Source organism: Heterocephalus glaber, unplaced genomic scaffold (assembly GCF_053883595.1).
Source record: "Heterocephalus glaber isolate CG9 unplaced genomic scaffold, H.glaber_assembly_v1.0 deba00001687, whole genome shotgun sequence".
NCBI lineage: Eukaryota > Metazoa > Chordata > Mammalia > Rodentia > Bathyergidae > Heterocephalus > Heterocephalus glaber.
In genome coordinates, this window is record NW_028258412.1 from 21283894 (window position 1) to 21300778 (window position 16885).

General features: G+C 47.8%; 1 protein-coding gene across 2 annotated transcripts in view; it reads right to left on the minus strand.

Annotated features, from left to right (window-relative positions):
* Positions 1-406: 406 nt before the first annotated feature.
* Positions 407-16885, minus strand: part of Atp2a2 (ATPase sarcoplasmic/endoplasmic reticulum Ca2+ transporting 2) — a 58252-nt gene continuing 41773 nt past the window's right edge. Inside the window, exons 12-21 of one of the 2 annotated variants that reach the window (XM_004843828.4) lie at positions 11438-11560; positions 11117-11335; positions 9896-10231; positions 8531-8751; positions 7826-8028; positions 5888-5973; positions 5293-5426; positions 4673-4790; positions 4472-4592; positions 407-1211 (exon numbers count right to left, since the gene is read on the minus strand). In XM_004843828.4, the coding sequence (XP_004843885.1) occupies positions 1198-1211; positions 4472-4592; positions 4673-4790; positions 5293-5426; positions 5888-5973; positions 7826-8028; positions 8531-8751; positions 9896-10231; positions 11117-11335; positions 11438-11560 (1575 nt within the window). In that variant the 3' untranslated portion in view covers positions 407-1197. Of the gene's footprint in view, positions 1212-3064; positions 4593-4672; positions 4791-5292; positions 5427-5887; positions 5974-7825; positions 8029-8530; positions 8752-9895; positions 10232-11116; positions 11336-11437; positions 11561-16885 lie in introns of both variants that reach the window. The other variant, XM_087198517.1, reaches the window with a different exon arrangement.

The window sequence follows — 16885 nt, forward strand, 5'->3', positions numbered from 1 at the left end:
ACTGTTTAGGTGTACACTACCATCCCTGGCCCATCCTAATTAAGTGACCAAAGAACTATCTTAGGAAACTTGGGGAAGTATCTGGCAAGTAAGCACTAAATAATGCTGTTTGGATCATACTTCACCTCTTTCCCAAGTCTGTGAACAACATGTCTCGTTTACACTGTGCATTTGAACAGTATCACAAGCCTCTCTGTTGCTAGTCTCCACATTTTTCAGTCTGCTGACAACTTTGACAGCTGATCTCGGCCTTCTCACAAAGTTCTCTGAAGAGCCCTACTCCCAGCACTCAGGAGGCTGAGGCAGGAGGATCACCGTGAGTTTGAGGCCAGCCTGTTACATAGTGAGAATAACCCTGACTTACCCCCCCCCCCAGAAGCCCAGGAGAGTCCATACCACACAGAGATTTTATCATAGAATAGATTTATTTACTGGAAACCACATCTGTGCAGCACCTGTTGTTACCAGCACAGAAGTGAAAAAACCGACCTTTATTTACAGTCTAGTCAAACATGCGTTGTGATAAATTGACGCTTAGCATCTGATTAAGATAAATGCATCACAATATTTGTATTGCACCAACATCTGTCTACTGCTTCAGATTTCATTAAATAAGTTACATTTAATACAGTGCAAAATAGCTGTCTATGCACACTCAAAAGTAACAGGTTATGAACTGAGACCTACATTTTAACCACTCAACACCTGTAAAGTGTTTTAAATGAATTTATAAATAAGCAAACTGTACAGGGCCAATTAAAAAGTAGCAGGTCTCAGTGTCACTGCAGGGAAATCTGGCTACTTACACCGGAGGCATGCATTACAGCCAAGCATTGTACATTTAGAGAAGCTAAGACATCTGCAGAGAAATGCGGAGACTTGGCTGATGCTTCTAGGCTCGTGGATAAGGTTGCAGAACCTCATTCTTCTTGCAGCAAAGAAACCAAACTTCTCTGGAAAGGCTTTCTGATTTCATTAAATTGTACATCTGTAAGTATTATTTTGATTTAAAAGCTAAAAACCCCATTGGTAATACACATTTCCTCCACATTACACACAATGAGCTGGGAACCCTGTCTACTTTTCCTTTTCCCCAACATGAGTCATGCAGAGGCTAGTAGATGTGTTGCTAAAAACGCACATGCACGCAACCGAACCGAACACCCTTACATTTCTGCAAAACGGTTTAGGAAGCGGTTACTCCAGTATTGCTGCAAAGGAAAGAGAGAGGAAATCAGCTTCATGAACCATGGGAGAAAATGTGAGAGTAACTACCTAAGACTCAGACCAACAGGGACAGATGAGAAGGGGCACTCAGCTTAATCTCAGAGACGTCAAGACAGCATTTCAGATCAACTGTCCTGGAAGTGCCACCCACCCAGGCTGCATCTAGAAGCAGTGGCTCAGTGACTGTGTCCTCGGGCCATCCACCTACTTGTAAAGCCGCCCTGATCCACCCCAGGTACGGAGCAGTGACAGCGGGAGGAGAGGTCGGGGTGTGCAGGAGGCGGGTGGCGCAGGAGTGAGCAGGGTGGCACCAACACCTCATCCACGCCCCCCTGCCCCCTGGCAAAGTGCTGAGCCCTGGCTGCCGCCTGCCCTCTCCTTTCCTAACTGCAGGGCACAGGCCTGGTGCCAAGAGGCCGATGCAACCTGACCTCGCTCTTCGCAATGTGGTGGGCTGTGGGCTGCGGTGCAGTGCGGGCAGTGAGCTAATGCTTGTGGCTGCCTCTGCCCTGGGCAGGCCTGGCCTCGTAGCATCTCAGGTGCTGTGCTGGCAGCCACTGTGAGGCCGGCCGGCCCACCTATCCTGGCAGGGTGGCACCTTAGCTCCCTACCGCACTTAGCGTAGCTGCTGTGCCCTGGGCTCGAGGCAAGCTCCACTGAGCAGGACCCCCTGCAGGCTGGGGCATGGTGGCTGAAGAACCTCCACCCAGGCAATGCTGTCCCTTACCGAGGGTGCTGGGACAGGGCTCGGGCCAAGACCCCAGTGGCGGTGGCCCTGGGCTTCCCAGGCCAACTAGACCGAGGGAGGAGGTGCAGTCGCTTTCAGCCGGCCATGGCCGCTACAGGAGGGACTGAGGGGGCCTAACCCGCGCCTGGCTGTCGAGGCTGAGGAAGTGGCTGCCCACTGAGCTTCCCTGGGCCACAGGGGCCCGGGGCTGAGCAACTATACCAGCAGTTGGCTGGGCATCTGTGGGTGTGCCTGGCTCCCGCAGCAGCCACCCCACTCCACTTTTGTAAAGGCTGCTAAATCAAGGAACTGAGTCAGGGAAAAAGCTATTTGATTAGTTTGGTTTCCACTGTGCAATGCCCCACCCAGCAAACCCAGACATCCTGTCCTGGTCTGCAGCTCAGAGGCACTGCTTGCATTTGACCCACTCACCCCATGGGTACCTGCAGAGGCCTGGTGCCCACTGCCCATGACCACACCTTCAGCCAGTCCCCCGTGCACCCTGGGCCTCGGGACGAGGTTCCAACACCTGCAGCGCACCGGGCCAGCCCAGCACTAGAGTCTGAGGACCTTCCCTCCCAGGAGCAGCTGGGCCTTGCTACTTGGCCACCTCAGGCCGTGAACAGCTGGGCTGGGGGACGAGCAGCGCTCTGCCCGGCACTGCAGGGTCAAGCCTCAGCCACAGAAGCTGTGACCTAGAAAGGCAAGGGAGCTGGCCCATTTCAGATGAGCCAGTGCTGTCTGAGTTCACTGTGACTTGTGCTGCTGGCTCAGAGGTGTGTGGGGTGACTCTGCTTCTAAAAAGGTCAGAAGCCCCACTGCGTGGGTCTGAGGCCTCCCTCCGCACCAGAGGCAGCCCAGCGCCCGGCTTGCAGTCTGATGGAGCGGCAGCCCTCACGGCCAGTGTATGGCACAAGCCCAGCATCAGCATCCCGCAGAGCTGCTGGCCAGGCACCATGCGGAGCCTGGGAGCTGCACCTGAAGCCAGCAAGGGCGGCACAGAGGCTCCCATGTCACCCTGTGGCTGACACTTCTACCCTTGCCAGGGCAGCCTCACTGGTGGCGTCACCTTGGCTAAAGCATGCCAATTCCAGGGGAGAAAATACTCACGTTAGTTGATGGATGATGGAAGGCATTGGAGGAAAACACCACAGTTAGGACTGTTAATGACTCATACGCTGCTGTAAGACTGAGCTTGAACATGCGCAAACTTCTCAGATAATGGTGGTGGTTAGTGCCACATTCAAATAAAAATAGTTCTATACAATATGTTCATTTGGTCATGGGCTATTTACAGATTTTACAAAACACACACACCCACAGACACACACACTTCCCTTACATTCCAGGCTACACGCAGGCCAGCAGAGACTTGCATAAAATGTGCATGACAGATGACAGTGTGCACCCACACGTTGTCAGTCACATTTCCACGACTACCTATGCAGCAGAACAGGACCCCTCTTGCCCTCAAGCACAGTAAACTAAAGTTCTGAAACAACTTAAGAGAAAGATGGACTATCTATGAGATAGTTCAAGATAAGCCACTTAAGAACAAGACAGTTATTTTTCTGTCCATTTAAAATGTTTTATTTTTCTTTTAAAACTAGATTGTGAAGTGCCACTGAAATAGGCGATGTTGGCAAAACAATGTCTGTTACAATAAAGTCCATTAGACATTTAAATAAATAACCTTAAAAACTATGTGGGACACGACCCCAGTTGACCGAATCTGGAACAATGTTTTCTGCACAAGTGAGACAGGCATACCTCCGAAGACGGTGTCAATAGAACCGAGACCCTAGAGACCCTAAGAAGCCGAGTGGGGCAGGCAGCGGGGTTGAGTGGAGGCAGGTGGTGAGGGAGTGGCCAACCAAAAATACTGACTGAGGTAGCGGACTCTGCTCAGTGCAGAAAAATTGGCTTATGAATAATTAGACTGTGATCTCAAATTAAATCCAGGTAATCATGCAAAAGATAATACATGCTATTTAGTTTTTCTTAGAAACCACACACATTCATTTCCTAAAATCTGCTGCCAATTAATTTGCTGACAATGTCTGCTGGCTCAACTATTTTTTATACAAGGATGAGTATTAAACAGAACACTGTACATGCTTTTTCATCTACAAAAAAATATTTGCATAAAATAGTGTTAGTTCTCTGTACATGTCAATGGACACTTTAATTATGTGTATAAAAAAGGAAAATCTTGAGCCCCACTGGAGTCAGAAAAAGCAAAACAAAATGTAGAGTATGAAACCTCCTTCACCAGCCAATATGTTCATGTGAAAATTCAGCAGAAATAGACAGTTGCTTTAAACAATAAAAAATTAAGTTAGACATCTTCTGGATGGAGAACTGTCAGTCAAGACCAGAACATATCACTAAAGTTAGTGTCTGTGCTATAGACCCAGACAACCAGGGGCATTATGAGCAGCACAAACGGCCAGGAAATCCCATCGGTGCATGCCGAAAACGAGCAGGATTTGGTGGGAGGCTGCACACACTCTTTACCAGGTTCCAGGTAGTTGCGGGCCACAAACTTGAGCGTCTCATCCATGAGAATCACAGGCAGGGAGATTTTCAGCACCATCAGCCACTGGGTCACGTTCAGCGGTGTGATCTGGAAGATGAGCTGAGGGACAGAGGCTGCATCATGGCCCCACCCTGGCAGAAGGGTGCCCTGCCCAGGCCCCACCCAGCTCCCACACTCACTGGCAAAGGCTCCACGTAGAGGATCAGGAAGTGGAGGGACATTGATAGGCAGATGGACCCCACGAGCCAGATGTTCTCCCATGGGGGCATCCTCAGCAAGGACTGGTTTTCAGATAGACTGAGGACAGGGAAGGGTGGTGAGCTCAGTGAGGAGACAGAGCCCCCATCCTGACCTCATTCTCATCCTAGGCACTCAAGTTTCCTTCTGCGCAAAGTTAAGGCAGAGAACATGCAGATGTAGGACAAACTGTCAGCAGATCCCCCTCAGTGGGCCCAAAGCTGCCTGACTGCCCTGGACACCTGGGCTATTTAGAAATTTCCATTTTTGTCACTGGCTTAATTGGATGGTACCATTTGCCTCAATGCTGAAGGGTGAGAACCCTGCCCCACGGGACTCAACAAGTACCACCGTTTTCCCTGCTCTTTCTTGGCCTCTGCCGCTTCTGTTAAGGAACAGCTCTAAACACGTGGCTGAGCACTCCCTCTACTTCCTGGAGGTGATGACAGCTTAGGGTTTGCAAACCGGTGCTGCACATTCTCCTTTCTGTGGGAAGAAAGGGCTTTCCCAAGACCTTCACTGACCCCCCAGTGCCCCAGTGCTCAGTCTGCTGCAGACTCACCTGTTGAGGGCGTTACACATCTCTATGGTTACTAGAACAGACAGGGCCATTGTCATCGGGTATGGGGACTCAAAGATGGCACAATCTACTCCTGCAAAGTCTGGGTTGTCCTCTTTACACTGTAGAAAATGACTCTGCAACAGAAGTTCATGGTTATTCCCAATCAGCTGAGTTTTCCTTTTCCTCTTTAGTGGTACTGGAGACTGAACACCCAGAGCCTTCACACTGACCTACATCCCCTAGCGCTTTATTTTGGGACAAGGCTGCCAAGTCACTAAGCTGCCCAGGCTGGGATGAAACTTTCAGTCGTCCTACCTCAGCCTTCCTCCCAGAATGCTGGGATCACAAGCATCACCATGCCTGACCCGAGCATTTTCTGAAGTCCTGGCACCAATTCCACCCCAAGCCCAGATCTCAGACCCAGACAAGTGCAGAATGGTCATGGGTTTCATTCGAGCTCTGGACCCTGAGATCCATCTCAGGTACAACGCCTACTGCTTGCGTTAGGATGATTTGACAAGACACCTAAACCACAGAAAGAGCAAGGTCTTGCAACACCTCACATCCCAGGAACAGAAAGGAAGGGGCTAAATACCAGCTGGTAGAAGGACACTCTGGGACCACCATCGGCAGCGATGAACCACCATGCAGCAGCACCCACAGTCGCGGCACCAACATAACCTGGGAACAAACATGATGCTGCTGATGCACTTGGGGCTGTGGCCGGCACTACTCAGACGATGCCCTTTTGGGTTTAGGTCTAAAATGTCTTCAAAGGCCAGGGATTTAGCTCAGTGGTTCCGCCGCCTGCCTCGAAAGCGGAAGGTCCTAAGTTCGGTCCCCGGTACCCACCCCCCCAAATTAATTAATTAAAGTAAAATGTCTTCAAGGCTCGTGCTCAGAGGTGGGGCCTTCAGAAGGGACTGATTGTGGGAGCCCCATACTCAGTGGATTAATGCACTGATGAGTTCCCAGCTGACTGTGCTGCTAGAGGAGTTCGTCACTGAGACCTGGATGGGGGCATCTTGTCCCCAGCCCCTTCTCACTCTGCTTCTGGCCCCAATGAGGCCAACAGCTTTCCTGTGCCAGGCCGCTCCACTGTGCTGCTTTTGCCTTGGAGCTAGTCCAAAATGGACTGAAACAGCTGAAATCATGACCCCAAATAAACCTCTCTTCCTTTAAGTTGAGGATGTCATGTATTTTGTCCCAGCAACAGGAAAGTGACTAATACCACAAGGTTCCAGAAGGATGGGGGCATTTCTGGTTCAGAACCCAGAACCTTTCCTCCAGTGCCCATCACCCCCTCCACTGTCCTCTTACGAGGGCACCCTCTATAACGCCGAGTGAAGGCTGCAGACCCATGTCCTCCACATGAAGCCAAACTCCTGGGAGCCAGGCCCCATGTGACCTTTAGGCAAGTGGAGGCCACCTGGAGAGACATGAACCCATCTGCTCATTCACAGGCCCGGCAGAACCTCTCTATGAAAGCCCTGTTAGAGCAGCTGGTGCTCAGCATTGAGCAGCAGAGCAGAGCCCAAGGCAGATTATGGGACTCCTTCCTCATGGACTTGAATTTAGGAAGGTGATCACAAAGAACCAACGGAGAACAGACTCTCAGACTGTCCCCACAAGGCAGCATCTTCTCAAAATGACAAGTGCTCACACTGCTAACCCAGGGATTACAATGAGCATTAAGGCAGCTGGTCACAAGGAAGAGGCAGCTCTATGTGTACCGCTATGAGACTTCCTAATAGACAGGAAGAATTAAAGACAAGACTGTGCCAGGGATTTAGCTCAGAGGTTCCACCGCCTGCCCCACAAGCCCAAGGTCGAGTTTGATCCCCAGTACCAAATAAACAAACAAATAAATAAATAAATATAAATAAAGACAAGACTGAGCACTACCACCTTCACAGTAGGAAAACAAACTGTCTGCAGGAACCTCAGGGAGGGGACACGCTCCCTGAGAAGCTGAGCACCCAGCCACTCCGCACCACTGTGTGAGGGACTCCAGGGAATGCTCTCACCTCTGACTCGCATATCCCTGACCTATGATACGGAAACGAGAATCAGCCCTTGGTCGGGAAGAGGGCCTCAGAGGTTTACACGACATGGCCCATGCATGCACAATGGCATGTGAGTGATCTGTTTCTCAGGGAATGGGAACTCAGTTTTTACACTGGTGATAATTATCTATTCACCTCTCACCTATGAACCCTTAAAAGACAGGACCTCGCCCAAATTATCGGGTATCCCTTTGTGTACACAGCAAAGCGTGAAAAACTTGCCATCTAACTGCTCATTCACTAAAGCCCCAGGAAGGGTAGGATGCTAAACAGAGAATAACTGCAAAGCAGCGTTAGGTAAACTGAAGATACAGTTCGTGAACCTGGGAGAGTATCCTCAATTTTTTGTTACCCTAGTATGGGGAAAGAAGAAAAATGTGCTTTTAAGGAATAAGTTTACTGAATTTTGGCCCATAAACATTTTGTTTAAAAGTCAACATTAAAAAAAAACAAAAAAAACTACTCACAGCCAATAGCCAGGTAACGGAAAAAGAGCCAACCGCTGATCAGTGGTTCCTTTGGATTCCGGGGTGGTTTGTTCATGATGTCCAGATCAGGAGGGTTGAAGCCCAGCGCAGTGGCAGGCAGGCCATCTGTGACCAGATTGACCCAGAGGAGCTGTACAGGAATTAAAGCCTCGGGAAACCCAAGGGCTGCTGTCAGGAAAATGCTGTTTCCACCCAAGGAAAGAAGAGAAAGACCCTCAGTGAGTTCTGAGAACTACTTAAGCAGCACCACTGCCCCTCCTCCTCCATGCAGTCCCCTGCGAGCAGCTAGGATCACCTGGACTACCTCGAGGGAATCACAGACCATCTATTATACCCCAGGTGGAATCAGTGTTCACTTTCAGAGTCAAGAATTTTGACTGTTTCATTTAAACTCACTGTTGTTACAGAAGTCTTTTTATATTTGCACAGCTGCAGACCCTCGCCCACTGCGAGGTCCCACTGCCTCAGTGAGGACCCTCACCCCCCACAATAACCCAATCCAGGCACAAGGACGAAAGTGGTGTGGAGAACAAACCAGGAGAGCATCATGACCTGGAGCTGTGGTTAAAACAATACAGGCGGGGCCAGGATGTAGCTCAGTGATGCTGCACGTGCCTTGCAAGTGTAAGGTCCAGAGTTCGATCTCGGTACCCCCAAACAAAAGCGGGACCATCAGACACCCACCAGACAACCTCCCCCACATTAGACGAGATGAGGTAGCGGATGAACTGCTTCATGTTGTTGTAGATGGCCCGTCCCTCCTCCACGGCAGCCACGATGGTGGAGAAGTTGTCATCTGCCAGGACCATCTCGGAGGCAGTTTTAGCCACTGCAGTGCCAGAACCCATAGCAATGCCAATCTCAGCTTTCTTCAGAGCAGGAGCGTCATTCACACCATCACCAGTCTGAAAGGGAAGGCTCCGTTGGCTCAGACACCCGCCATGTGACAGCACGGCAAAGGCTTGGTGACCAACAGGGGAGGGAAATCAGACAGAGCTGTGGGTCTTGGGTGAGGGCCTACAGAATTCTTGTTTTATAGGAATTAAATGTATTTTCCCTGGCAAGTGCAAAACTACCAAGTGAGTTTACCAGAGACTTCAGAGAAAGTGAACAAAGGGATTTATTTATTATCTGTCTTTACCATACTTTGTATCAAAATTAAAAACACAACCTAACAAAACACTACACACAACAACCTACCGGCAGTCAAGATGTATTCAAACGGATCAATCTCAGATAGAAAAAGTACAGAATTGAAAAGTATGTAAGTCATAAACTGCAAAATTTCTTTCTTTCTTTCTTTTTTTTGGGGGGCGGGCGGGTACCAGGGATTGAACTCAGGACCTTGCACTTGCCAGGCAGGCATGGTGCCACTGAGCTACAATCCCCGGCCCATAAATTGCAAAATTTCTAAATATTATCTACAGGTACAAAATACCATTCCCATTTATATTTTTTATACTTTTACTAAATTCCAACTTTAGAATGTTGGTTACCTCTGAGGGTGGGAGGAGACCACAACTGTCTGGTTTCAAAAACAAAATTATTCTTTAAAAAGTTAAATTGTACAGACAAGTAACAGAAAGCAAATATAATAGCAAGACATTTGGGTGAAAGACTAAGGGAAGACTGTTGCCAATGGTTTGTAAATAGCTTGGGGATGTGACTTGGTGGGGGTTCAATCCCACACACACAAAGGTTCCTAACAGCCGACTTCCAGGGGAGTCACCTGGCACTGAGGGACCGACAGGGACTACTTCCGTCCCAGTAAGAGAATATGTGTAAAATGCAAACATGTCTACTATAAGATAAACACTAGATTATACCACCAAACTTTCTCTGTGACTGATCTACAAGGCTCTCTGGGTTTTAAACTATGTTAGGATCTTACACCACACCAACTACTTACTGATAACAATTCTAGAGAAAACAGCTGAACATGACAAAAGGAGGTCCAAATTAGGGGGCTATTGCTAAAAAAGTTTAATGATCAAAATTATAATCTGCTGCTTGTGACATCTGAGGCACTTGTCCCACTTGAACACTCACCATAGCTGTGATCTCATCGAAAGACTGAAGGAACTCCACGATCTTAGACTTGTGAGAAGGTTCGACTCTAGCGAAACAGCGGGCATTCAAGCAGGCATCTCTCTGAGCTGGAGGACTGAGTTCATCAAACTCCCGACCTGTAAAAGCCTTTGACGCCACATCCTCATCCTGGCCAAAGATACCGATGCGGCGACAGATGGCCACGGCGGTGCCCTTGTTGTCCCCCGTGATCATGATGACTCGAATGCCTGCCTGCCGACACAGCTTCACAGAGGAGGCCACTTCGATCCTGGGAGGGTCCAGCATGCCCACACAGCCAACGAAAGTCAAGTTGGTCTAAAGCAGAGAATCACTGAGCTCAAACAGGAAACTGTTTTGAAAACTGGCCAGTTTACACTAACAGCATAAGTTTGTTATTTATTTTCTCCCCTTGTTTGTGTTGCTGGGGATTGAACCCAGGGCCTTATAAACACTAAGCAGGCACTCAAACCACTGAACTACACTATCAGGTCCTGTTATTTTTTTTGAGTGAAACGTCACTACATCTTGTTCTCAAAATATTCTGGTTGTTTTTGCAGAACTGAGCTCTGGACCCAGGGCCTGTTACACACTGAGCTGTATCCCCATACTTGTTTTTTATTTTGACACAGGGTCTTGCTAAGTCATTGATGGGCTCGAACTTGGAATCCTTCAGCCTCAGCCACTCAGAGTGCTAGGATTACAGGCAGCTTGCCTGGTTTCCACATCATCCTTTAATCACTTATAACAACAGTCTAAAGAGGAAAACCTACTGAGGAAAAAGAGCATTTTGAGATTGGCTATTTCAGTTGTCCGTAGTACCAAAGCTCTCTCCTTCTACTCTTTAGCATATCTTATCCTGGATATGGGAATTCTCTGATGAAAAAAATGAAAAAACAAAAAACCCCAACAAAAGAATAAAAAAGAAAATCAATTTGAGTATTCTCACCTTTAAAAACGAGTATTTTTAGAAAATTTACATGAGTTGCAAAACAGGTTTGATAAGGTTTTTTAAAGCTAGTTTTGACATTCTTACTTTGAAAACAACAATTTTATGAAACCATTACCTACGTATATCTGAAGCAGCAGCCTCAATTATAAGAGTGACACGTGGCCTGTGGAAAAACCACAGGCCTCCTCCCTATCTACTTGCAGCAGCTCCACACACTGACCTAGAGGGGTGGGAGGGGACTCCTCAGCTACCTCATATTTGATGAAGTTGGCAGAGTCCTCCAGATGCATCTCTTCTCTTCGAAGTGGGTTGTCGTGAGTGGCCAGGGCCAGGCACCGCAGCGTATCACTGCCACTGCCCCACTCCCGAATGACAGACATGATCTTCTGTTTCACTCCAGGGGTCATGGGGACCTTGGTACTCCCAACTCGAATGTGGGTACACCTGTCGATGACACCTTCTGGAGCACCCTGGGAATGTTAGATTCAGATCAGTTTTATTTGCTGGCCCCTGGGACCTCAGCCCCAGTTGAGAAGAGCTCAGCTGCAGCCTGCTATATATACTGTACTTGCCTTCACAAACATCTTGCTCATGGATGTCCGACTCGGTTTGTTTGGTGTGCAGTAGACAGACATTGATTTCCTATCACGTGAAAACTCTAAAGTAAATTCCTTTTTCATTAGCTGTTTAATGACCTGTAAGGAGGACATATGGTTGGGTAACCCATTTCTGTACATTTCTGAGTGCTCAGCAAATATGCATAAGGCACCTATTCCATGACAGACACTGAGGACACAGCAATACAAATACAAGTTCTTGCCCTCATGAATTCTGTCCTCTAGTTTGGGACAAAGACTACAAAGTAAAATACACTATGTGGTATGGAGAAAAAAGCCAGCGATGGAGACAGAAAACTTGCGTAAGCACAGGCTGCAATGCCTCATTCAGTGGTTGGCAGGTGGCAACATGAGAGTTGAGCCCTAACAAGGTGTGACTGGGAGCCAGATGGATGGGGTGAAGCATGCTCCAGGCAGCCGGGACATATAGAGTGTGCATTCTGGCACACTCAAGGGGCCTCCAGTGAGCCAACCTGACTGAATAGTTTATTAGAAAGGGCAAGTGGGGACAGGTTCTGGATCTCCAGTCACTGTAGGGCACTTCATAACAAGTGAAACCGGAAGCCAATGGAGGACTTCAAACTCCAGCTGCTATGTACTCTTGGGAGACAAGCTGCACCACATAGTACAGTGATGGCAACACAACCAGATGGCCCTGGAGGTGGAGAGTTCTGGCCAGAACAGTGGTGCCCACGTAGCTGTCACAGGAGGCTGCTAGGCTTATATAAAATGAGACTAAGGCATCAGAGGAACAATCTGTAATCATTCTAATAGCTTCAGGAAACCAGCGGCTACTCTAATAGTCTCTAGGACATTGGCAGTGTTTAAGCCCATGGGACCAGAGGATGGTAGAAGCAGAAAGAGAAATGGTGAAGGATTAGGCGTGGGACCTCCAGTTCCTGGTGGCCCTTGAAAGAGCCAGCTGGCGAGATTCGAAGAAGCCAAGGAGGGAGAACAAGCCTGGAGTCTTGGAGGCCAAGTGAGTTTCAAAGGGGGAAGTCAGTTGACAGTACCAAGTGATGGGTCAAGTGAGGCGAGGACTGAGAAACTTTAGCTTTAGGCCATTACCTAACAAGAGATACCTTTTCCTTTCCAATTTTTCTTACATTATTGAATGGACCAGGACTGGCAGGAAAATCTCAAATACAGACATTAAGCAGAATTCTGTTGCCAGAAGTATGCTAGCGTGGGATAGAAGTACTCTAATCGGTGTGAAGATACACTCACCCAGCCATTGTAAAATTTTATCATATACCTTTCCTGTGTCTGTGGGGATGGTCCCATGGCTTTCTGCTGTTACTTAGAGTGGTAAATTACATGGATTTTCCCACACACAACCTCAGCATCCAATGTAGGAAGCTGAGAGGTTTGGAGTGCACATAGCTGGTCAGCCAGGCCAGGCATCCTAAAGCATGTGCCAGCCACTAAGCTGCCACAGGTGTAAAGGAGTATGAGCGCTGGTGTACTCTGTATTGAGATCTATTGCTGTGTTTCCATCACACTACCACCGACAGCTCCTCAGCTTGAGGGGCCCTGAGGAAAGTGCCCTGAAAATTAAGGGATGGAACTGCACAGGGCAGGCATCCCCTGGGAGGCAACCAGACCCATCAGGAGTGGCAGTCCCAGCAACATGGGCAAAGCAACAGGGCCTCACTCTCTCTTCCCCTGGACTATGGCTCTTGCTCTAAGGTAGGAATAGCAGTAAAGAGTTTGCTTTTGGGACTTTCAGTCACTTCTGATGCTTTCACCAAGCTAATATGAAATGCATGAGGCCAAGGCAGCCTGATCTGTAAGAGAGATAGCTCTTCCCATAACTTTGGTGGTCTCAGCAAAGGCATCATCTTTTAGGATACACAGTGTTGTTTCCCTTCACTGATGAGTATAGCTATAGGTCTAATTTCAAACAATTACAAACCTGTCTGTGAAGGTGAGTTTTCAGGTCACCTTTGTGTTAGTGAGGTTGACAAAGTAACAGAGCTGTCACACAGTGTGGCTTTGAAAGGATTTCCATCCTTGCTTACTGGCTATGAAAGAAGGGCCTAACAGTTGCCTGCTGGCTTAAACCTATGTACGGTGGTCCCATTGGGTGACTTATGCCATTGGCAGTTCAAACAGATCTAATCACTGTTATCCAGCTTTTTACTAAAAAAATAAAAAGCTGCCCAGTGGGAGTCATGCATATACTACCAGTGGCTCCAGCTGCCCAGCAGCAAGACACATGAAATTCCTCCCTGTTGTGAATGTGGATGGTGGTAGCAAATCTGCATGGTTCTTGCTTCATAGCAGCCGTGTGAGCAGGGGCAGAATGCCAAGAAGCTGCCCAAGGCCTACCCTGCCTGAGACTATTTATGAATCAAGTAGAGGTCCCCTGGGAAGTCTACATTCAGCTGAGGTGTTCTCCTCATCCTGTTGTGCGCAGGCAAACTGATGGAAAGGGTGGGCACTGGAGTAGGAAGCCAGTTGTGCCTCACACCAGACAAGGCAGGCCTTGGTGTTGCTTGCTCCAAGTGTCAAACCTAGGTCGGATGGGCTCCAAGTCCTTTCACACACAGCTAGATTCTGTGTGGGCATGGAAGGCTTTATTATCTTCCCTCCTCCAGCCCAGGCTGCACTTGCTTGCTCAGGGTGGTGGAGCCCTTGTTCCCAGTAACATTTCATCCTCCTCTGCCCTGGATCTCCATGGAGATGAAAAGGGTTTGCAACAAGCAAACACAAATATTATTGCTGACCATTTAAGAGAAGAGGGCTTTGGTTTTGCACAGCTTGTGGAACAAAAAAAGCCTTTGTTTTTACCTCTCCAACCCCAAAACTGTTCTTCAAACATACAGGCAACTGCCTTTCTCTTTTCTCATTTCTCTAAATTCTACCAGGAAGCCCTATGAAATTAGGGAAGTCCTACAAAGAAGCCTCAGGTGCCAACTGGCACCATCTGGTGATAACTGACAGGCCTGATGCACGCTGAGCCGGCCCTAGTACACTGGAATCAAGCTCCGGGAAGGGAACAGTATTTTGCTGACAACGGGTCTGGAGGACTCAATGGAGAACCTTGTGGTTGTGCAGGGGCTGAAAGGAGGGTATTGGTCACATTGGCAGAGTGGATGGGGCTGGGTGTTCTAGACCGGCTTACTGAGAGGGGATGGGGGTAGACAACAGATGTAGATCAGAAGCCTGACTTGTATCCTGAAGTTTCTGCTACTCCTGTTTGAAAAAGGGAATATGATGCCTTCAGCATCCAATCTTATTTTCTCCAGCTTCTGTGCTTCCATTCCCAAGTTTCCTTACCTTACTGCTTGCCTGCTGCAGCCTTACTAGTGCTGCTCTACCACCTGGCCCTGGTGCTCTTGTGCACTGGACCCACATGGTGTCCTGCTACTCAAACTTAAGTCTGCACAATGCTTTTCACCTAAGCCATCACCCAACACTTTGGCCAGGACAGGCCAGCCACTTCTGTTTTTTCAAGTGAACAAAGTGATAGGATGGTCAGTTCCAGTGCTAGTAGCTCTGCAGACTGCTTGTACACAGGGAAGGCCACAGGAAGCTAGGTATAGTGTGCCAAGGCAGTCTCACAGTCTGGGGAGGCACAGGGAGCAGCAATTCCTCCATAGGGACCTTGTTCAGGCTGCTGGGGCTCAGGTCCAACTCACTGTGGAGGCTCCAACCTTCCAACTGGCTGTGGCCACAGTGACTGGCAGGACAGGGGCCTGGAGAGCACTCACCTGACTAGTGTCAGGATCATGCTGACCTCATCAAATGAACTGAGAGGTCTTCTGTTCTTCCTCTTAATCAGCAAGGTCTGTGAAAAGTGGTATTATTTCCTCCTTAAATGTTTAGCAGCTTTGGGCTGGCAAGTTTTGGTGGGGGCAGACTTTATAGATTCAATTTCCTTTACAAAGGATTATTAAAATTTTCTTGTGTTGGGCCAGGGATTCTAACTCGGTGGTTTCGCTGCCTGCTGCACAAGCACAAGGACCGGAGTTCGATCCCCGGTACCAAAGAAAAAGAAAAAATTTTCTTGTGTCGACTGAGAAAGCTGTGTTCCTAAAGGGATTTGGGATTTGTGAAGTTCTTCTAAGCTGTTGAATATATTGTCATAATGCTATTCATAAGGATTTCAGGGGTGTGGTTCTACAGACTGGACCCAGGGCCTTGTGCATGGTAGGCACACACTGTCACTAAACTATACTTCCAGCCCCCATAATTGGTTGCTCATTTTCTTTCCTTTTTCTTCTTCAAATGGAAGTTTTATTACTGATTTTTAACCTTTTTCTACTGTGTAAAGACATAACATTTTCTTTAATGCTGTGCATCACATGTTTTCATTATCTAGTTCCACATATCCTCTAATTCCCACTATGGCTTTTCTGTTGTAACACAAAGACTATCAAAAAGACCAGCTTCCAAATATTTGGGGGACTCGCTGGTAACCAATACCTAATTCCACTGGGCTTAACAATACAGCCTGTCAGATTTCAATTCCTGGCAACATGGTGAGTCCTGCTTCACAGACCAGCAATACTGTCTTCTCTAGTGAATAATCTGTATGCATGTGAAAGCACAAGAAGTGGAGTCACAGAAATAGAAATACAGATTGAGGGCCAGGGATTTGGCTCAATGATGCTGCTGCCTGCCTCGCAAGCCCAAGATCCCAAGTTTGATCCCCCATACCGAAAAAAAAAGGGAAATACAGATTTAGTTGTGGACATGTACTGTTCAAATCTTTGGAATTACTAATTTTCCCTCTGTTTATTAGTTACTAAATATATTAAAATCTGCAACTCTAATTGTACACTTGTCTCCTCTCTGATCTTACCAATCTTTGCTTTATGTGCTTTACATGTGCTCTTAGGTACATCCGTAAATGATGTGCCACTGGATATAGCACAAGATCACAGGGGACTGTGATAAGAGGTTTTGATGGACTGATGGAGGCAAGAGCTTGACTGGAAAGGTTTCAAGAAAACAGGAACGGAACAGATTAATATGATAAAAAAACAGGCCTTTGAAGAGATTTTGTTATACAAGAAGAGAGAGAAGTAGAGTGCTGAATGGGGAAATGAGGTCAAAGGAAAGTTTAAGATAAAAACATACTAGCATGTTCCCTGTGCTGATGAAGGATCCATTAGAGATGGAAACTAAAATGCAAGAGAAATGCCTGGCTTTTGCTGGAGGTAAGGACAGTCCAATCACAGCCCTGTGGACACAGTTGGTTACTTGAGAAAATTATCTAGGGCCGGGATTTAGCTCAGTGGTGCCGCTGCCTGCCTCACAAGCACAAGGTCCTGAATTAATGCCCGTTAACAACAACAAAAAATTATCTAATTATGATTGGAAATTATCTATTGACTGCTTTTATTTTTCTTGGTCAAACAGCACAATCTTTTTTTTACCCTCCCTGGCACTGGG